At 52.2% G+C, this 22,257-nt stretch overlaps 1 protein-coding gene across 3 annotated transcripts in view; it reads left to right on the forward strand.

Annotated features, from left to right (window-relative positions):
- The window catches only part of CCND3 (cyclin D3), a 33,944-nt gene that overhangs the window by 1,428 nt on the left and 10,259 nt on the right, over positions 1-22,257 (forward strand). The window contains exon 1 of one of the 3 annotated variants that reach the window (XM_034069773.1): positions 7,988-8,008. The exons of 1 other annotated variant lie outside the window; for it this stretch is intronic. Coding sequence is in view for 1 of the 2 variants with exons in the window: in XM_034069772.1 (XP_033925663.1) it covers positions 21,820-22,017 (198 nt within the window). In the remaining variant the exon portion in view is untranslated. Of the gene's footprint in view, positions 1-7,987; positions 8,009-21,801; positions 22,018-22,257 lie in introns of those variants that run through there. One more of the 3 variants, XM_034069772.1, reaches the window with a different exon arrangement.

Consider the following 22,257-nt stretch of genomic DNA (forward strand, 5'->3'; position numbering starts at 1 on the left):
GTCGTGTCCATGAGAGTACTGAGTGAGGCAGCATCTCCTCCCTGTAACACTCCAGCCACACTCAGCAGGTGAACAAAGATCATCAGGGATCAGTGCTGTGGAGCAGATCCTCAAGTGTTTGGGGCAGAAGATATCAAGGAGGGCCCAGTGCTCAGGGAGCACCATGCACGTGTTTGAGATGTGCAGGTCAGGGCTTTGGTCTGCTCTGGTCTCTGCTGGTCACCCTCTTGAGTATCTTCCCTCCCCATCTGTGCAGTGGGGAGGATGCTATTATTTACCTGAGTTACCTCACACATCGGAAAGGTGCAGTGTAAACACAGCACAAGATAACTGATCCGTAACCCCTGGTTGGTTTATCGCTTGTGGACAGGCTCTTCTTCATCTCTTGTCCCCAGTACTTTGTAATGTCACTTTGTCAGTCTGTTATTTACAGCCCTTGTGTAGAATGAGGCAAACCTGCATGCAGTCCCTGCCTTCAGGAGTGTTTCTGCACTGAACTGCTTTGTGTAAAGCACAGACACATTCCTGAAGGACATGGAGTGAGACCCAGCACCCTTCTGTGGAGCATAAACCCCTGATCTGTAGAGTCCTTCACCTCCCTCTGCCCCATTTGCTGCCTGTTCTGGCTGGTGCCTGCCCCTCTAACAGCTTTTGCTGCTTCTCTCCCTATGTCCTGCATTACCCCATTTCCTCATGTGTGGGAGCTATTGTGTAAATAACCCTTCACAGTCCTGTGCTTGTTTTCTGCTCTCTTGGGAATGTTCTTTTTGAATTCCTTCCGCAAACTTCATAGGTAAAGTTCAGAAACCCAAACTGTTCAAGTCTGTAACTCTTTGTACTTATGGGGCTTTGGTTTGGGAAAGGTGTTGGGTGGGATGCTCGGGGGGGCTGTGGTTAGTGGGGTGATGTGTTGTTATTCTGAGGTCTAGTCATTTTCCCATCTGTAAGCACTGGAATTCCTTGTGAGCTGCATTCAGAGCTGAACAAAGGCAGAATCAGACATCAAAATCTTCTTGGTGGTGGTGTGGTACCCTGGGGAAGTTCTTCCCGCACTCATCCCCATGTGCTTGTGTGTCCTGTGCTTGTCCCCACATTCCTATGCCTGTCCCCATCTGTCCAACACCAAAACCCACTTTCACATTGATATTAGACTGAGAAAGGAAAAAGCTTGTGTGTGCTTACTCTGATTCATATGCAGAGGTAGGAGCTGGGATTCCCAGGTGTGTGACACTGATCTGTGTGACCCCACACAACAGAAGAATGTTAGCATTGAAATCCAGCTGAGCTGTTATTCTGAATGTCCAGGCCCAGAGGGGAAGCAGTGAAGTTGCTGAAATTCATATATGAAAAGAACAGTGGGAACTGGTGACTCTGGGCCCTTTGGGTAGGGGAGGCTCAAGGCTCTGAGGGAGCCGTGTAGGGCTTGGATTCTGCACCATGTGTTCAACAGCCCAAGGGTGGTCCCCGGTTGTTTGTGGTCTTAAATGTCATAGTGCCATCACTGACACGGTCCGGGTCTGCCCAAGCCACCCCAGTACCATTGCCACCAGAGGGCACGTTGTGACCTGTCTCAGATTGGTTTGGATTGGAAGGGACATTAAAGCTCATCCAGTTCCACCCCCCTGCCATGGGCAGGGACACCTTCCACTAGAGCAGCTGCTCCAAGCCCCATCCAGCCTGGCCTTGAACATTGCCAGGGCTGGTACATTTACCACAATGTTATTTGTGAGCAACTTGATTCAGAAACCAAAATCAGTGAATTTCAATTCTTGCACCCCTCTGGTGGCTGTGAGGATGCCACTAAAACCCTCCCTGCACACACTTGTTGCTGCAAAGCTCCTGTGAGCCCCCAAACTCCTTGAGCAACCAGCTCTGGGGGCTTCATCCTGCAGTTTGACAGTGACACACACTTGGTATGTGGAGGAAGCTGCTGGGCAGGCAGGGAATAAACTGCCCAGCTCAGAGTCTGGGTGTTTTTTGCCTGCAATGACATTGGTTTATGCCTTGCAGGAATGAGAGCTCAGCTGCAGAGATCTTGCAGCCATCTTCCTGCTGTTGTTTTAGTCTTTTCCTTACTGTTTTGAGAAATATTATTTCTTTGTTGTTCTCCTCATTTCTAAAGCAGCAGAATTGCTGTTAGTGTACATGTATATTGGTTAAAGCCTCTTGAAGTAAACCCCTGGCACGTTTCCTACTGGCTTTGTTGTTTGGTCCTGGCCCTGCCAGGGCTCCTGGTGAGGTGTGGGAGCTCTGGATAGTGCCCAGCGATTCCATCTGGAATTTACATTCACTTTCCAAACCCATGCAAGGTGGGCAGGGGGTGGAGAAGAGTTTCCAGGATGCAACACACACCTCAGTGTGTGAGCTGGGGCTGCACATGGGGAGTTTTCTGAGGGTAAAGCTTGAAGCTGTTGAGTCAAACCTATAAATAACCATGAGGGGAGGAGATGGCTGGTGGGAGAGAGGACTCTTTGATCTAACAGCAAGAGCCAGGGGTCTGAAGTGCAGGGCAGCAAGGTTACAACAGGAGATAAAACGCATCTCTTCATAGGGGAGTGTGCTTCATAGGGCTCCTCAAGGGTGCAGCACACTCCCAGGCACGGCAGGATTGGCTCTGAGCAGGGAGTACTGGGGTTCAGCTGCTGAGCTACGCAGATGTGATGTCTGTAGGCAGCTCTGAGCAGGTAGCGAAGCCAGCATCCTGCTGAGGTGATGCCATAGAGCAGTGTCTGCGCTGGAAGTGGAGCCTGAAGGGTCTTTGGTGCTCCTCCCCTACTACTCAGTGTCTCCTTTTGCTCCTTAGGGATGAGCCTGCAACAGTGTGGGGGTCCCGGAGCTCTGGCCAAACCAGAGCCTTGGAGCATTGTCACTGCTTCAGACTGGCCTGGGGTGACTGATACCTGCTGGGCCTTTTATTTCAACATTGATACAAAAACTGTTCCTTCCCATTCCCCCAGCTCATGCTGTGTGCCTGAGTCAGTGTCATGTCTCATCCACCAAGCATGTAAACCCACACCTCCAGCCTGCCCAGAGGCAGCACTGCGGAGAGCTATTGCAGCTCTCTGGTCAAGCTCATCCTGCCTCATCGGTGACTCAGGGGATGATGCTCTCCATTCTGTCCCTGTTTGAAGCTTTAGGGTCCAGAGGTGATGAGTTCAGCTGCTTTTGTGCAATCCATTAGATGTGAACTTCACTTTCTGAGGAACAGCAGATCTTGGTTTGAGGAGACAGGCAGAGGGACACTGCCAGGTGTCACATGGATGGAGCAGTCATGGGTTGATATGTCTGACCTTGAACCCTCTCAAATCTCGAATCCCTCTCTTCTCATTCGTCCTGGACCAAGAAATGGCAAATGCAATGTGTAACTGCAGTAAACCCACAATTATCCCTGTTTGCTGACCCCTTTATCCACATTTGTCATATCTTCCCTTGGGCCATGAGCCCATTCCCCACCTCGAGTATCTGCCTTTTAACTGTCACCTTCAAGAGGTTCAGACCTTCAGGCTATGGAGGAAGCACTGCACAGTCAGGTGGGCACCATCTCTCGTCCATCAGTTGTCAGCATTAAAGCTGGGCCAGGACAGTCTCTCCTGTGTGTTTTTGCACCCTGTGGCTGACAGTTTGCCAGATGAAGCCACCTCAACTCTGAGCCAGAGCTGCCTCACATGTGCCTTTGATGCTTTGCAGTGTGTGAGGTGTTGCTGCTGGCCCCACAGGGTGACAGCCTTACCCCAGAGCACCAGCCCTGCCAGAGCTCAGCTTGGAGGAGGCCACTTCCCACATATGGGTTCTTGCTGCCTTGACAAGTATCTCTGTTGTGTCAGGAAACCACACGGTGGGTGTTGTCTTTGCAGGGTGGAAGTGGGGGAAGGAATCCTGCTCCTCCATGCCCAGGGATGGATGGTGGGATATAGGGTACCTCTGCTAACCAAGATGAGCTGTGGTAGCTCTTCTACCAGAGAAGGGAGCAGCCAGGGCCAGCATGAGGGACTCCTGCAGCAGCTCACGGGCTGCCCTGGCTGTGCTTCAGAGGAGAGCATGAAAGCTTGGAATAGCTATGCCAGCTGGGCTTGGTGTGTTTTTGTGAGTGCTTCCCATTCCCGAAAGATGGGGAAGCTCTTTGGATGGGTTCTGAAGAGCCCACATGCCTCAGCTGAGTCTTATGCATGGACGTGGCTAAACTTCTAGGTAGGACTGAGGGGTTTTACAAGCTCTTGGAGATGCTTCTCACAGTGTTGGGTGATGTGGTACAAACTGGGCTGCTGCTGCTGGGATGCAAGGACCAGGACATCAGCATCCAGAGCCTGGGTTTGGCTCTGCTGTTAGTCTTTGTGTGAAGCAGTAAGCTTCCCTTTTGTACCTGTGCTTTCTTGCCCCATCTTTAAAATGGATCTGAGGAATAGTTGGAGAACCAGCAGTGATTTGAGTGGAAGACTTGCAGAGTTGGGAGCTGCCCACTCTTGCAGGAGTGGGTGACAGTAACAGGGTTGAGTGGGTCTGCTGTCACCTTCATTTGCCCATTAAATCTGTCATTTGAAGCATCAGAGTTTCTTAGCAAAGCGCTTTGAGCAAGTGCCTGTAGCTGTAAATTTGAGCTCAGTCTGATGAAAGTCCCTTTTTTCTTCCCAGTGGGATGCTGCAAATACGGAAGCAGCAGCAATGGATGAAATGTAGGAACTTCTGTGAACTTACTGGACCTTCTCAGCAGGTTCAGGCTGAGTTTAGAGCTCGGGTTTGCACTGATTCTTGTTTGATCAAATCCAGCTCCCTGTTCCTACCTTCAGATGAAATGAAAACTGTCACTATCAGGCCAAGGAGCTGATAAAAGATTCTTGCTAAGAACAAAGTGTGAAGTTTATTCATCTGTGCTCAAAACAGGATTCCTGGGGGACAGGGAGGCTTCTCGGGAAGGAATTTGGAAATAGGCTGTTGGGAGAGGGAGGTTTGTTACATGATTTGTCTTTCAAGGACTTCCACAAAGAACCTGCCTTTCCGAAGGCCTGCCTTGATTTCAGGAGCTGCAATCCTTAATGGCTCTAAAATCATACACCCCCCCCCCCCCAAAAAAAGCATGGGTTTTGCTGGCTTGGAGACTTATTCCAACTGGAATTAGATGCTTAAGTGTCTTTGTTCAGATGGGTGGAGAGACTTGATTGTCTATGTCCATGTGTACCCATGGCCATGGAAAAATCCCATTGCCCATGCTGGAGATGCAGGCAATGCTGTCTTCATGCCAGTTCCGCCGTGCCTTGTGTATTGAAATGGCTCTCTACCTTCTCTGAGAGGAAGAAGGGGCTCCACATCATAGCCTGGAATAAGCCTTAATGGGGAAAGCCTGTTTTCTCCATGCAGCTCTTCCCACAGGAACACAGTCTATGGAAGCCTTGGATCAGCCACACATCATGGGAACCCCAAACTGAACCCTATCAGACAACCGGACCGCTCTGGACTTGTGGTGTAAGGTCCCTCCTCAAGGCCTCTGTGTTAGCAGCTTGTTCTCTGGGGCTGCAGCAGCAGCACAAGGGGTGAGGCAGAGATAGGGGCTGGCAGCAGCTGTTCAGGATGTGCTGCTGATTCCAGGACATCTCCCACCCTTTTTGGAAATCGAGAGTTTGGAGCAAGACAGGCCCAAAGCAGAAACAGGAGCTGATAAAGGCTCACACAGATGACAGCCCTGTCTCCACTGGCTCCAGGGAGCTGCACCAGCTGGGGGGAAGCGATAGGCTTCTTGTGTCTGTTCCCCCCTTGTGCTGAGCATGGGGATGGAGAGCATCTCCCTTCCTCCTCCCTCATGTCTCTTCTTCTCTAAGGCTGAAGCTTTCTCTATAAGCACTGTGAACTGGTCACGTTTCTGACTTGGCTCTGCTGCTGTCCCTCTCTTGTGCCCTGGTTTTTAGAGGGTCCAACCTAATGATGATGGGCTGGGAAATTCCAGAATATTCCCTGTCCCAGGAAATGGCAAAAACAAAATAGTGAAGAAAATGTTTGTGGGTAGAAACTGGTGGCACTGGATGATGCTCCTTGGACAGCGTTCTCCTCAGAGCAGGACTGTGTGTGTCACCTGGGTTTGTCTGTGAGGACCTCTATCAGGCCAAAAGGATGCTAGTGTCACCCCAAGAACTGATCTTCCCAGGGCTGGTGGCAAGAGACACCTACTGAAGTGTAATGGAGAGGGGATTTGATGGCTGGGAGCAAGGGAGGCTGCCCTAGGGCAGATGCAGACCAAGCTTTCCATGCCTGTAGAACCATGTAGCTTGGCTGGAGGGAGGGGGATCTTTGAGGGCAGCAAGGCTTCTGCTGCCTCATGGAGATGGGGAAGAGCAGATCTGTGCTTAAAAGGCTCCTTGGGCACAAAGAACTGTGATCTGCATTGACTTCCAAGGTAGGGTTGTACAGGAGGGCATGTGGGGTGAGAGGGTTCCTCACCCCCCCTGGCAGCAGGGTCTATCTGGGGGTAAATCTGTAAGATCAGCTCTCTGAAGAGCTGATAAATGGAGTTCCCATGGCACAAGCAAGGATCCTGTGGCTGGGGTGTACACAGAGAGCTCCAGGCCCCATTTCCCATGCAGACAGCTGTCACCATATGTGATTCTGATTCTTTGCTTTCTTTTCTTTCTTCTGACACATGAAGGGGGTCCCCACATCTGGCTGTGGCAGTTGAACACGCTCCATTTCATCACAGACTGGTAGAGAAGAGGCAGTGAGAGAGGAGGGGAAGGGGGTGAGAATCACAGAGCTGGGTTAGAGCTTGGGACCTTCTGCAAAGGTTGTCTGCAGCCTACAGCATCACAGGGACATTGCAAAGGGAACAGGGCTGATGGGGAGGGTTTGTGCTGCTCCATTATGTGGCAGGAGGGTTCCAAAGGGGTGTTTGTGTGTGTTGAGGTGAGATAAATCTGCTGCCTCCCAGGCACTAGGGAATCTCTTCCCCTGGGAGCAGGATGCTTCCAAACTCCATTAAATATGTGCGTGGAGAAGGGCTGCTGAGCTGATGGTGCTCATGTTCTGGCTGCTGTGGGCCTCTGCTCTACAGCCCCACCAGGGTCAGCACCTAGGTCATCTCTAGGCCAGGGCAGCAAAGGACATGGGCAAACCAACCTGAAAACTGGCCCCTTCTAGTGGTATTTTCTGTGCTTAAAAGGATGCTGAAGCTGTGACTTTCCCAAGTGAAGTTCCCCTAAGCCTAATCATTTTAATCCAAAGAGCCATGGCAGCGTGGATCCTTGGAGCAAACACCAGGGCTCAGTCCTCTGGGATGTCCTGTGTGCCAAAGCGCTTTCTTTAGCATGGATATGGGTGTTTTGAGGTGCTGAATGGCACCTCTCCAGCCCTGGAGGTCTATAGGTTTCTGTGTGTCTGTTCCTTGAGAAGGGAGTCTCAGGCAGAAGTGTGTCAGCTAGGTGGAAAAATCCACCTCCAAACAGAGGTGAAACTTGGCTCTTCTGGGAGTTGTCTTTTGGAATCAGGATCTGGGGACTGGGAAAGCCCATGCAGGCACTGAGGAGCTGGATCTTCCCCCAGGAGCCAAGTGTTTTGCTGAGAGGGTTTTGCCATCCAGCCTGGCACTGGGCTTCTCTTTCCTCTCGGCTCCTTGCTTGCAGTGGGTGCCCATGAACTGAGGCAGCAGCTTTTCCTACCCTCCCCTTTCCTCCCTCTTCTCCAACCCCCATCCTGCTCATGGAGGAAGGCAGCTTTGCCATCTGATAGGTCCCAAGGTAAAAGCAGTGCTACAAGAGAATGTAAACAGCAGCTCAGGGAGGGAGAAAAGCCTCCAAAGGGTTGAGCAAGGCAGGACCAGGGTGTCTGATGTCAGCCCCAGCTGCCTTCTGCAAAGGGTTAATGCCAGGGCTGCTGCAGGACTCTGAGCCCTTCTGACAGTGGTTTTGAAATCTGATTTTCTTCTTGCAGCCAAAAAGTGAGGGTTTTATCAACTTCCTATTTGAGAGCAGAAGTCGGAGCTGGTGCAGGAGTGCTGCCTTGTGTCCTTCTGCCCTTGCGTGTCGTTGAGGTAAGCAGTGTGCTGGCAGTGCAAGAACCACAGCTTGGGCAAGGGGGAGATGAAAGCAACATCAGCAGAACTGCTTGTACCCCTGCCTGCAATGCCTGAGAGCAGCACTGGTGCCACAACACCAACATCTGACGAGGCCCAAAGCAGCTCTGCTGTGGGGTGTAGCTGTCACCACCTCCTCACCATCAGCAGAGGTGAGGAGCAGCACATCCCGGTGCAGGCAGCTCCATCCTGCATCCCTGTTTGCAGCCACCACAGAGCTCTGGGAGGCATTTTGGTGGCCCAAGGCAGGGTGGGGCTGGTCCACATGGATGGATGCTTGATCCAACCCTAATTGTTCTTTGCACAGTTCTTATTCCTTTGCATATGTGGCTGGGGCATTCTCTTGCAAAGGCTTTTCAGTTGAAAATGGCCTGTTCTAAACTGGAGCATTCAGGTGCTTCTGCTCCTCAGGACAGCTCAGGTTTCTGTGTGCACATGTTTTATGGGGGAGCTGGGCCCAGGCAAGCACAGATGGACTCTAGGCTTATGGAAAGCACCTTTCAAACCAGCTCTGTTTAATTCCTGGCCTGAGCCAGGAAACTTATGACTAAATAAAGATGGGAGGTCTGCCTGAACTATTTACTTGCATTGACAGTCAGAGCCCAGCTCAGCCTCTCCATTGGAAATACCCCAGAGAGGCTCAGATTTTTGCAGAGATTCTCCCATATCTTTCATGTGGGGAGATGACACCTCTCACCTTTACCCAGTAACTCTCTCAGCAGCTTTCTCTTGTCCAAGAGAGAGCCCTGCCTGGCTTGGGTACACATCTAGACCTGTGGCATGGCTTGGTCAGTGCAGGGAAGGATCCAACCTCATTATTGCTAGTGATGCAAAGGGAGGCTCAGCTCTGCTGGGTGTTGTATGGCATGCAAACAGGTAATGGAGTGTGAGAGCAGCAGTGACAGCACCAGAGCTGGGATAACCTGATGTGATTCAAGCTGTGACAGTGTGTGCAGCGAAACTGCTGCTGAGATGTTGTGTAATGTCCCTGCTTCCATCTCTCCTCAAAGCTCTTGTGCCACATTCATGTTCTGCCTCTCTTGCAGCTGCTTTTCACTCTGATGCAACTGTTAAAGCTCTTTGAACCCATCAGCTTGCAAAGCCTGAAGGGTTAAATGTAGGGCACAGTGGGCTTAAGTACAGCAGACCTTTGGGGGCTGAGGATTCAAGCATCATCTCTGCCCTCAATAACCATCCCTGCTCTAAAGCAGTGCTTTGCAGGTCTAGCTCAAAGCATCATCCACATACTTTATGATGTGGATGTGACCAGCTACATTTCCTTTGGGCACCTCACTGTGCCTGAGGGCTTGGCTGAGCCAGAGCTGCAGGTGCAAGAAGTGCCAAGAGATGGGGAGTGGGAAGTGGGGTGTCTGTAGGGCAGCACCACGGTGCTCAGCTGCGCAGCCAACCATCAGCCTCTGCAGGTGAGCAGAGATCGTTGCTCAGCATCTATTTTTTCCCCTTCTTAACTTTCACTGCAGGAAGTAAATAAACACTTGTGTATACTTCAAACATAGCTGTCAGGTAAAAATAAGTTTGCATGTTGTGGAGCTGGGTGGGCTGAGAGCTGCTTTGTGCTGCACATGGGAGCCTGTTGAGGTCGAGGGGGTCTCGAGGGGATAACTGAGGGCAAACATCAGCCCTGGCTTTAAACCTGTTGTATGTCACCATCTCAGCTGTTGGCCCCAGGGATGGGTCTCAGCAGGGGCTGAGGATGTGCTTGCATCAGGGAGGGAATCACTTGGGATTTTGATGGCTGTAACAGCAAAGGATATGAGTCTGGTCTTGGCCTTGCAGCAGCTCCTAACCCCATCTAGCAGGAGAGCCCTGTCAGGTTCAGAGGGACAAATGCCCAGTCCCTGGTTTAGTTTATTCCTACCTTAGGATCAACTGTAATCTCCAGCAGTGTGTGCCTGAAAAAGAGAGATCTGCTGTTTCCATGGACATCAAACTGGTATTCAGAGCTGAGTCCATCTACTGACCCAAGCAGGAGTTTCCAGGGTACACTGTTAGCTTCTGGTGTCTCTGGTTGATGTGTTCCCAGGAGTAGCTGCCACTTAGATGAATGTGTCTCTCCTCTTTCAGATAGATCACAAGCTGTGTCCTAAACCAAGTCATGCAGACACTTGGCATCACTTCATACCAAAGCAGTAGCAGGGGACAGTGATGGAGGAGACTGTGGCTGGAGGAAGGAGCTGCCTTGGCAGGAGACTGAGGAGGTGCAAACATTAATCCTGGAGGTTACTGCAAGTCACTTAGCTGTAACAGCCCCAGGCCCAGCAGTGTGGCTCTCCCCTGCACTGTACATGCAGACAGGAAGGCAGAATGGATTTACTGGAGGGAATGTTGGAATCTAAAGCCTTTGGCACCAGCCTTCCTGCTGGGCGCAGAAGGGAAGCGGGTGTCTCAGTGTTCCTCTAGGCTGTGGTATAAGAGCTGTACACGGTGGTGGGGTGCTGTGTGCAGGTAGGATGTGATCAGGCAGTACAACAGGACATCTAAATCTTATTCCAGTTATAAACTAAACAGGTATTCCATGGTCTTTCTTAATCCAGAAGCAGCATTTGCACTGCCTGCTTGGGAAATACACAGCAGCAAAGCACTTTGCAGGTGTTAACTCATTCATCACTGCTAAGGTGCAGGGATGGGAGTTCCCAAAGTGCTCACTATTGGCCTGAGCTAGGAGCAAAGCTCACAGCAGCTCTGATGGAAAGAGGCAGGTCTAGAAAGGTGGGATTCGGTGTGTATGATCTTATTTCTCCATCCGCCTTCTCACTTATCACTGATGAAAAGCCAGAGGTTATTTTCACTTGGTTCAGGAATTGGTTCCCAGACCCCTCCAGTGCTGCCTGCCCAGTGACCTGACTGGGAATTGCTCTGTGCCTCAGCCTGAACACCAGCTCTGTGCTCAGCATCCTGTCCCTGGACCCATCGCCAGCCTCAGCTTGGGCTGTGGAGGGAAGTCTGAGGCTTTGTGCTGGCTGCCAGCACTGGCATCAATCTCACCCTCTTTAAATGCTCCCAGGCTTCCCTGCCAGGCTGCAGCAGCTGGAGGACACTGATGCATCTCTACCTCTTCCAGGCCATGAGTGGATTCACTTGTATCTGTACATCTCTTCCTGCTGCCCTTATGCTTCTCTGCATGTAGGGATATGAGCCTGCTGATCCCTTAGGGCAGCCTCTCCCTCCTGCCTGGGCATTAAAAGTCAGTGCAGGGCACTTACGGAAGCACTCTCAGTCTATGTCCCCGTGCAGTTGTTTGTCATCTGCCTCTCTTTGAGGGCAGCTCCATTCTATGAAGCCCAGGCATGGAGACAGGAGCACAAAGGGACCTTTTGCTTATCTCTGACCTTTCTGGCATGGCCACAGGTCCAGGGTGGCCTCAGGGCCCAGATAACACAGGAGCTGGGATGCACGATTAGGCATTGAGGCAGTGAAGAGCTATGAGGTGGCAGCAAGGGGATGAAAGCTAAAGGGAAGTGTCCTCTGCAGAGCATGATGAGGAGCTGGAGGGTGGAGGGATGTGTGTGACGTGGTGGGTGCTTTGCTGAAGGGTCAAGGCAAAAGCTACTCCCAGTTTCTTGCTGATGAAGGGTGCAACAAGGTGGATGCTGGAGATATCTGATGCCTGGTGCTGGAGCTGGAAGTCCCCAGGGCAAACACTGGCAGGAAAACACTGAGTTTTTTCCCTTTCCCTGCTTGGATGTTTGTTGGAACAGGGAACGTGTGACCCTGCTGCACTGGCTGGAGCCACCTTGGGTCCAGGAAGTCTTGGACTCAGGTTTATCATCCCACATCCAGGTTGTGCCATGGTGCAGCACATCTTTCCAGGCACTTTCCATGGGCAGCGAGGTCAGGCAGAACTGAAGCTCATGTGTGTGTTACCCAGGGTCTGCAAAGGGCTGAGTCCATTTCTCAGTGGAAGTGTGAATGGGTCTCTCCTGCCTGTAGGAGGCTCATGGGGATGTAACAGCAGTGGACCTGATCAAGTCGGTCCAGCTTGGCTGAAACTGGCCAAAGGACTAAGAATTGATGGGAAAGAGAACACGGCCACAGGCAGCAGGGTTGTATGGGGCTTGTTTCTTTAGCAAACAAGGCTATAGCAGCCCTGAGAGCTCTTGGGTTCATCCTGCTGCGGAACAGGAAGATGTTTGTGGGATGGCAGGAATGTTTCCTGCCCAGCTCAGGCCGTGCTGCAGTGCAGGGGACCCGCTGTGGTGAGGCCTGGGCTGCAGCACTGGGGCTGGGGCAGGCAAGGGCCCACAGTGTGTGTCTGTGTCCAGCAGCCTCAGGAAAAATTCCCCTTTATGGCTTGAGGGCCAAATCCTGCTGCTTCCATCCCATAAAGAACCAGAGAATGGTTTGAGCTGGAAAGGACCTGAAGATCATCCAGTTCCAGCCCCCTGCCATGGGCACGGATGCTTCACACTAGGCCATGTCACCCATGGCTCTGTCAAAGCTGGCCTTGACCACTGCCAGGGATGGAGCATTTATTACTTCTTTGACCAGCCTGTTCCAGGGCCTCACCATCCTCACAGGGTAGAACTTCTTCCTTCTAACCAGCCTGACCTTCCCGTTGCAGCATGGCAAGGACAGAGGTTGACCAGGCAGAACGGAACCATGGATGGATTTGTTTTCAGGTACAAAACTCAACCACTTTCCCAGCTCTGTTGGAGAAAAACATCCTCTGAAGGCTCTTGTTTTGCTGAGTGAGGCTCCTCTTGCCCAGGGCGGGTGGGGGGCCAGAGCTGGTGCAGATGCTGACAGCTCCACCCTGTCAGAGCTGAGCTTTGGGTACCGGGGTGCCCTGGGGCCAGCCAGGGTGTAGCCCATGATAGTGATCTCTGCAGGCCTTGAGAACATCACTAGTGGGATTATTATTGCCCCATATTTTGGTTAATTCCCCCCCACTTCTGTCTTTAGTCTCTACTGACCCAGCTCTGATTTCCTTCAGTAACTGCAGTAGTCTCAGTTTCTGTGTCTCACCCAGTAAGGAGCATTTCCTTCAGTACAACCATCACTTCTATACACATCTGCCTGCCCCACAAACCACTGGGGCTCCGAAGATGTAGGTCTGGTCTGTGCTTCACCACTGTCACTTGTTCCTGAGCTGTGCAAGGTTCATTTGCCAACAGAGGTAGAGCAATCGATGCTCTTATGCAAACATGGTCACACTTTGTTTTGGCTGAGAATAATCCAGACCCTGCTTCTTCCACCACCTGGAGAACAAGCATCTGCTGAGAATCCAGTCCTTGATCCTTGATTCAGCTCTTCTTTTCCTCCCTTTCCTTGCTGGCTCTCTAAGGATGCCTCTTCCCAGCTCCTGTCTCTGCCTGGGCTGACAAGTCAAAATCTTGTGCCAATTTGACATTTGCCTTGTGTGAATGCAAGAAGCCCTTCAGGTGGGAGGAGAAACAACTCGCTCTGCACTCCATCGTGTGTGCTGCTCAGCACTCAGCCGGGGAAGTGAAAGCTCCTTGGCTGTGTCAGCCCAGCATCTCCTCCTGTCACTTGCCAGCTGAGCCACACATTTGTCACAGCTTGAGCAGAGCAATGCAGTTCATCTTCCTCCCTTTGCCTGGATCTCTGCCATGCTTCATAGAACCATGGAATGGGTTGTGTTTGAAAGGACCTTAAAGCTCCTCCAGTTCCAACCCCTGCCATGGGCAGGGACCCCTTCCACTGGAGCAGCTGCTCCAAGCCCCTGTGTCCAACCTGGCCTTGAGCACTGCCAGGGATGGGGCAGCCACAGCTTCTCTGGGCACCCTGTGCCAGCGCCTCAGCACCCTCACAGGGAAGAGCTTTTTCCTTATCTCCAACCTGAACTTCCCCTGTTTCAGCTTAAACCCATCACTCCTTGACCTATCAGTGCAGTCCCTGTTGAAGAGTCTCCTTCCTGCTCTTGTTGTTTGCAGCTCTCCATCCAGAGACCAGGCTGGTCCAGCACACAGAAGGAGAAGCCAAAAGGAAGACACCAGAGATCTCAGTTCCAAACTCACACTTAGAGAGCAGAGGCAGGAGCATTCCAGGGCAAGGAGCAGCAAAGCTGTGCCTACCAGGCCGTGACGACCCATGTGTCCTTGTCCCTGTGTTCCTTGTGTGTTCATCTGTTACACGCTTCTCCATTCCCTCATAGGCTTCCAGCAGGGCCATGGCTTCCCAGAGAGGTCACATCCGCTGGCAGAGCTCAGTAATCCCTGCTGTGCTCCAGTGATAGCCACTTACCTGGCATCATAACACCTTTATGGGTCCAAACCAGCATCTCAAGCTCCAGCATCTCCAGCTGCTTCTAAAGCTGTTGGGCCAGCATCCATCAGCTGCCTGCAATGGGCTTTGGCACAGCTGTATTAGGAAGGAGGAGGTGTTGTTATGGCACTGACAGTTCCTGGTAGGGCTGACAAGCGCTGGGCTCCTGAGCCGAGCTGTGCAGATAGCAGCAGCTCTGATGATGATGCTGTGCAGCAGTTCTGCACTTATCACTGCCCTGGGCTTGCATGGGCACTGGCAAGGTGGCTGTGCAGCAGGGAGTCTCCCCCAGCATGAAGGTGAAGAAGAGCCAACGACAGTTGTACGATCCCCTTGTCTGCTGTGGGAGATCATCAGGGAGGTGATGGCTCCTTGTCAAGGCCTGGCTTCATCTGCTGGGAGCAAGGAGCAAGTTGTTCCAGTGCCCTCCTTGGTAAGCACGGATGCTCCTGCTTTCCTCTGCTGCCATCCCCTCATCTTTTCTCCATCTCCAGCAGCTTATGGTGTGTAGTTTCGAAATACAGGTAGCACCAGAGTGCTCTTCAGTGTGCAGCAGAGACCAGGGATCAGCCCTATGGCAGCAGCCAGGGCACAGCTTATCCAGCTGGATTTCACCCTGGAATTGGTCTGGCTCAGCCTCTGGCACAGGCTGCTCACTGCCCAGATGTCAGCACTTGTGCTGGGGCCATGGTCTGCCAGCTCACCTTCTAAACCAGGCTCAAGAGCTACTGAAACAAACTCAGAAGCACTCATGCCTGATTGCAGGAGCCCTTTTGTTTGTCAGCTCGCAGTGGGAAGGAAGTTCCTGTTTGAATTGCTACAGAGAGTATCCTGGTGGGAGGCTGACTGTGGTAGTGCATGGCAGTGGATCTCATGCTCTTCTGCTCAGGCTCTACTAGTGCAGGGAGGATGGTGTTTCTGCTCACAGGTACAGGGCAGGAGCACAAGCTGTGCACTTGCTTTTGGGGTGCCTGAAGCCTGGCTCTAGGAGCAATAGTTGAATGAGACACAATGCCACTTTCTAACTCAGCCAGCCATACAAACCTCTGATTTCAGCTTAGGGTATTCTATTAATATATCATATATAATAATATATAATATAAATACATATTAGGATATATTATTAGGATATAATATTAGGATATCGTGATGTTCAGGAGACATCATCTTTTGCCACTGTGATGCTTAGGAGAGGGCAGAGGGGGCAGGAGCAGCAATTGCTGGGCTCAAAGCAAATGTGAGTGACGGAAGAAATGGTTCATGTATTGGGCAACCACTGGAATCACTCTACCAAAGATCTGCCTCTGTACTGTGGGGATGCTCCTTGCCTGGTGCTGTGTGTGTGTTTGCAGAGTGTATCGCATGAGTGTGTTGTTAATGGCAGTAATTACTGATGACATGGATGCAGAAGCATATGTAGATAATATCCAGCCACCAGAACTGCTGGGAGAAATGCATCCAGATTTTATTACAGCATCTCAGGGAATGTGATCTCTCTGCATCTGTTGGGATATACAGAGGTGCCTGGCAGTGACAGTGACAACAAATACAGCCACATTTGTGCCTTCAGGGGAGGGTGTTCTGCCAGCACAGTGTCATGCTTACAGCAGGAGACTTGTCTTCAAAGCAGCAGGTGATGCTGTGTGAATTGCACCTCCATTTATTAACACAGGGCTGTGACATTCCTCTTCCCTTCTACTCGATCACTATGGTTTGTAGGTCCTAAACATCTCCCCTTTTGGCTTTGCAGTTTGAACCGCTGGGATGAGCATCCTTCCTCCCTGCCTGAGGAGCACACGTGTGCTGTGCACGGTAAAGCCAGCCTGGCCGCAGAGCTGGTGGCTTTGGGATGGTCCCTGGGGTCTGCCAGCACACACAGCTGGAGGTGAGAGCAGCTCAGCTCAGTGCTGGCGGCTGCACAGGCACGTTCTGGCTGCTGTGGCCTTGGTACAAGATGTTTCCTTTCAGTTATACCAGAGGTGAACCCAGCGCCAGCAGCCGGCTCTTGGTAAAGGCTTCTTGCCTTCAAGGTCTGCCTCTAGTTCAAAGTGCCCGAGCCTGTGCTGAAGCAAATACAGTCAGGTGCACCCCAAGTCGGGGGAGCCCCTGGGGTAGCAGTCGGTTTCTTTCTACCCCCAAAACCACTCCAGTGCACACAGCACATCCTCCATCCGAGGAGTTGCATCCAGCACAGACTCAACTCACCTGCTGGGATGTTGCCTGCCCATTGCTGGCACCCATCTGAGCCTGCCTTCTGCCCTGTCCTGATGGAGGTAAAATGCCCTGTCCTTTACCCAGAGGTAAAGCATTTTCCTTTCACCCTGCTCCTGTTCCAGCTGGGCAAGTCCCCGCTTCATAGAATCATAGAATCCCAGCCTGGTTTGGGTTGAAGGAACCTTGAACCTCCTCCAGCTCCAACCCCAACATAGAGCAGCTTTCTCCAAGCCCCTGTGTCCAACCTGGCCTTGAGCACTGCCAGGGATGGGGCAGCCACAGCTTCTCTGGGCACCCTGTGCCAGCGCCTCAGCACCCTCCCAGGGAACAGCTTCTGCCTCAGAGCTCAGCTCAGTCTCCCCTCGGGCAGGTTCAAGCCATTCCCCTTGGCCTGTCCCTCCAGGCCCTTGTCCCAAGCCCCTCTCCAGGTATCCTGCAGCCCCTTTAGGCACTGGAGCTGCTCTGAGCTCTCCCCTTCCTCCTCACTTCCCCAGGCAGGACTGGTTCTTTCTCCAGGACAGCCACAGCACATTCCCTTTCTCCCTGCACCACTGGGAAGCTTGGAGCAGGCCCAGCCCCACTGCCTGGCACTTTGTGCTGGCAGAGAGGCCCCGCTCCTGCCACAGCAGCTGCACAGTGTCGTGCAAGCAAAACCTCTTAGAGAAACCCAAACCCATCTGATCTGTGCAAGACGTGGGCAGGGAGATGAGTTCAGGGCAGGGGAAGGCAGGAAGGATGGACACGGGCAGGGTGTTGTAACAGAGATGTGTTGGAGATGTAAAATTGCAGGGCAGTGTTTTATAACAATTTGCATATTTGGCAGCCACAGATAATCCCCTGAAATGTACTAAATATATCCCCCCCCCCCCCCCCCCCCGGGGGCTTTCCAGGCCCCATTTGCCTTCTGAAATTGATTGGTTTCAGCTTTGCATGTTTCTTCTCTGCTCTTTCTTTCAATCTCTACCAGCTGAATTTGGCTGGTGTCTGAAATGTGCCTTTTGGAAGCAAACTGAGCCTTCACCTGGGGGTGGCTCATGGGTTTGAGGCAACGAAAAGGTGACTTCGTTTAGATTTTGTTAGGAAAAGGACCTAAGGCAGAAAGCGGCTGCTGAAATGAGAGATGAAGGCAAAGCTGTCCCAGTGCTTCTCATAAAACATCAGATGAAACAGCACTGAAATCTCTGCTGGCCTCAGTGGCTTGCTGAGGGAAACTGGGCTGGCTCATTTGGAGCCAAATCCCAGGTTAAGCTGATCTATATCCCAAGGACAGGCATGCTCCAGTGCAGGGACAGAGCAGAAACCCCAACAGCATCAACAGTCCCGGTTTTAGTTTTGTTTCAAGAGGCAATTGGTCCAAGATGGGGCTTTCAGTCAATGGAAAAGCTGCGCTTTGGCCTTTGAAGCAGCATGGTTTATCTTCAGAATCCTCATCATCACCAGATCTATCTAAGCATGGCTGAGGCTTGCTTTTCAGATGGTATCACCCCAAAGTGATTAGTTACACTCAAAAGCCTGACTAAGTCAGAGGAAAGGGAATGCAGTGGTTGCCAGTAATGGGAAAGGTATTAGGAAACACATCCCTGGGGTCAGATGTTAAACTTGAACACAACCAAACTTCCCTTCAGCTCAGTGAAAGCAGTTTTTCTATGTTAGGAATGAGTAAGATGAGGGAAGCTCTGTGGGCAGAAAGCAGGCTTGTGTTTGAGCATGGGACCGAGTGCAGGAAACCCTCAGCTCCCTATACCCATGGGCTGCGACTCATGTGCACCCCAGCCTGACTGCTCCATCCTCACCAGCCCTTGTGTGCCACAGCCCTTGGTCCTGCTGGGAATAGTTGCAAAAATCTCTCTCCTTTGGGGAAAACTGCATGTAAAATATAATAGAACAGCTTGCCAATAGCTAAAGGGGCTTGGGACAAGGACCTGTAGGGACAGGCCAAGGGGAGACTGAGCTGAGCTCTTAGGCAGAAGCTCTTCCCTGTGAGGGTGCTGAGGCGCTGGCACAGGGTGCCCAGAGAAGCTGTGGCTGCCCCATCCCTGGCAGTGCTCAAGGCCAGGTTGGACACAGGGGCTTGGAGCAGCTGCTCCAGTGGAAGGGGTCCCTGCATGGAGCTGGAGGAGCTTTAAGGTCCCTCCCAACCCAAACCAGGCTGGGATTCTATGTTTGAAGTGCTTTGAAATCATGAAACCATAAAGTGCAAAATACCATCTTCAGCCTTTCTCACACATTCACAAAATGGTACCTGGTTTTTATTCTCTTTGTGGGGTTTCCTCTAGCACATGGCATAGTTATTTGCTCATTGGGTTTGGTTTTCAAGTCCTTGGTGTATGTTAAGTAGTTTCATTTTGCTGTCACCAATGATACCGTATCACAATACGACCCAGGAGGAAGAGTGCTCAGCTCTTGGTAGATCAAAATTGGGCTGAAGATAGATATAAAAGACATAGAAACCAGTGCAGAAAAGGTGCAAATCCTGCTGGTTGACAGCCTGCATGGCCAGACAGTGACGTGGATCAAACCCCCCTGGAGCAAAGACCTTATGGACATGCTCCTGTTGATCGGGCACCCCAACAAATGACACCAGCAGCCCCTCAGAATCAGCCCAGCATCCTCACTGCCCCTTTAAAAGCTCCAGTTGCTGGTCCCTCTTTTAAATTCATCATCAACATACCCCAAAAACGCCCTCCCTTATGACTCAGCGAAGAACAACGTTGCTGGTTGGAGATCCTGGAAGTCTGGAGCCCATCAGGGGGTTTTCAAGTTCACTCGGAAGGAATTTCCTTCCCTGCTGTCGCCAAAGCCAGGAAGCTGCCTATCTGTGCACAGCAGCCACCAAAATTGGGCTTTCCTGGAATTTTCTCTTCTCCCTCCACACACCCACACAAGAGGCTTTTTGGGACACCCGCAGGCTGTAATTTGCCCTTTCCAGCCTGATCCTGTGGCTTGCAGAGGCCTGGCTTTTGCCAAGTCATCATCTGGAGGGAACACTTCCTTGTGCAATGGGCCCTGTTGTGCCGTTGCGTGTGCGGTGGCCACCGAACCCAATGGTGTGCCAGGCACTGGGACAATGACCATCGAGTCTGGGAAAAGGAAAACTTTCAATTTCAATAGGCACAGCCCAGAAACCAGAAGGACCCAGAACCCAAGTGCTGTGGTTTCCCTTTGCTTGCCTAAAGCAAATAGCTGCTGTCTATTTTTACTATAAATGTGGGCCATGGGGCCCTTCTCTTCCCCTCACAAGTGGGGGATGCTGCTCACAATGAAAGAGCCGGGGGGGTCATCCCAGATTAAAAGCAGCTGACTGCTCCACAGACATGTATCCCATAGCTTCTTCAGATGTTTCTTGCCCACACCACTGAAGATTTATTTGTAAGGTGAAAGGAAGTGGGGAAAGGGATGGGAGAACCTGCTCTCAAATGCCTCTTTTTCATTTTAAGCAGCAGGGATGGGATCAATCTGTTCACCCCCTCTCCTTCCTCCTGTTCCTATCTCCATGCTGGATGCTCTCAGGCAGTGTCACATCACTTGCAGAAAACCAAAGCCACGTGTAGAAGGGGGATTCTGGTGTGTGTTCTGTGTGTGACCTGTGTTCACTGTCACCAATGGAACCTCTCAACCTCTGAGCAAAAAGATGTTTTCCATTTGCAACAACAACAGAAATCCTGAGGAGGGAGAGCAAAGGCTTCAGTCTTGTTTTACTTAATGCTTGTTAATTTGATGTGTTTGTTCTGCATTAAGAGGCTCTTTTCAGATGCCTGAAAATGCAGGGAAAGTACTAAATGTGTCAAAATGACACCCAGAAAAGTGACTTGTGGGAGGGGGAATGGCTGTTGTGGCTCATCACTTCTTTGGTGCTTTGGTCCTTGGCTTAAAACCATGTTACGTGTGTATATAGTGAGGGATACCCCAGCAGAACCAGTCGGGTGTTCCACTGAGTCCCCTTTGTATGGTGCTGCATCCCAAAAGTCCTTCCTTGTTCCAAATCACATTGCTCCATTTCCTCTCTGAACAGGAGCAGTCTGCTCCCCAAGGACTGCAGGATTCCTGCTGTTGAATTTGGCCTTGTGTCCGTCCCATTCCCTGTGCCCAGGAATCCTGCACTGGGAACTGATGGACAGAGCCATGCACAATGGAACCACTGCTGGGTGAGCAGGAGCTGCTGGTGGTCCCACCTCTCACATTTGTGATTAGAATCATTTGGTTCCAGCTGCTGCTGTGAATGCTGCAGTGTGGCACCATCCCAGTGCCAAGGAGGCTTATCCAGGCTGCTCATTCTATCAGGCAGGTTGCTTTTGGAGCTGGGATTGGGAGCTCACATTAAAAACAGAGCCCTGAGCTAATCTGAGGAGGTTTTAATTTGCAGGTTTGAAGGCAATCCATTCCCCTTTCCAGTTAGAGAATTGTATGGTATAAACCGTACCAGAACAATGTGTCCCGAGCGACAGCCTTCACCTTCTCAGCCTAGAAAGCAATTACTGTTGGGTCAACCAGCACCAAACTCTGATCCCTGCACAGAGCAAATCCTGCACTGTGGAAGTCAGTGCAAACTGACCCCAAAGACTTTGAAATTCCCAGAGGAATGGCTGCTCAGTGTACAGTTTGCAAAGGCATTTCCAAACAATTGTTAATTATTCGGAAAACGCAGCCAAGCCTGACAAAAGCCTTATCTGGGCAGACACTGAGGACGCTATCTCCTGTGGAGCTGCACCAGGAGTAACACATGGGGAACTTGTGGAAGCCTTTGTAGGGACCGGCTCCAAGTATGTACACAGCTGATTGTTTTCATAGCCTTGAAGGACTCGGGGCAGACGCACACGAACAGAAAGATAGAGACATAAATACTGAATGAACTGCTTTTAGACCTGTGGAGGTTGGGTGGACGGCAGCCTCACTGCAGCCCCCGGGCTGTCCGTCTGCGGCCTGCCTGCCCTGCGCACAGCGGGCAGCGGCCCCTGCAAGCAAACGGGGTACCGGGGGGGGGGGAACGGGGCGAGCCCCGGGGGCTCCCGGTCCCGGTGTCCACTCCAACATGGCAGCAGGGGCCCCGCCGCCGCCCCACGTGCTGTCAGCCCGCCGGCGCGCCTGTCGCCCCGCCCCCGGGGGCGTGGCCACCGCCCGCTTTCGGCCCGCTGATTGGCTGGAAGCGTCGTTGGCTCCGCCCCTCGAGTTGCGCGGGTCGGAACAGGCTTGGCCGTGGCTCCGCCCCCGGTGAGCGCCGTCAGTTCCCGGCGTCCGCGGAGCCGGTGCGGAGCCTGCTTCTGCCTTCATCCCGTCCCGTCCTGCTCCGTTCCCGGCCCCATTCCCTGCACATGGAGCTGCTGTGCGTGGAATCCGTCCCCCGCGTCCCCCGCGCCGAGCACGACCCGCAGCTCTTGGGGGACCGGCGGGTGCTGCAGAACCTGCTGAGCCTGGAGGAGCGGTACAGTCCCCGCGCCTCCTACTTCCACTGCGTGCAACGGGAGATCAAGCCCTACATGCGGAAGATGCTGGCGTTCTGGATGCTGGAGGTACGGGCACCCCCTCCACGCTCCCCCACTACAGCCGCATCCCCCCTGTTTGCTGCGGGCTCGGGGTGCGAGGGACAACCCAGGGGACAGAAAAGCCCCGAAGGCTCCGGGTGCGCCGGAGGTCGGGTCTCCGGTATGGGGGGTTGTTGGGTGAGGAAGCAGCCGGCAGCAGGGCGGTATCTGCGCCGGCTGCCGCTGGAATCACAGCCCCAGCGCCGTTGGAAAACACCTTTAAGCTCA

Source organism: Melopsittacus undulatus, chromosome 16 (genome assembly GCF_012275295.1).
Source record: "Melopsittacus undulatus isolate bMelUnd1 chromosome 16, bMelUnd1.mat.Z, whole genome shotgun sequence".
Lineage (NCBI taxonomy): Eukaryota > Metazoa > Chordata > Aves > Psittaciformes > Psittaculidae > Melopsittacus > Melopsittacus undulatus.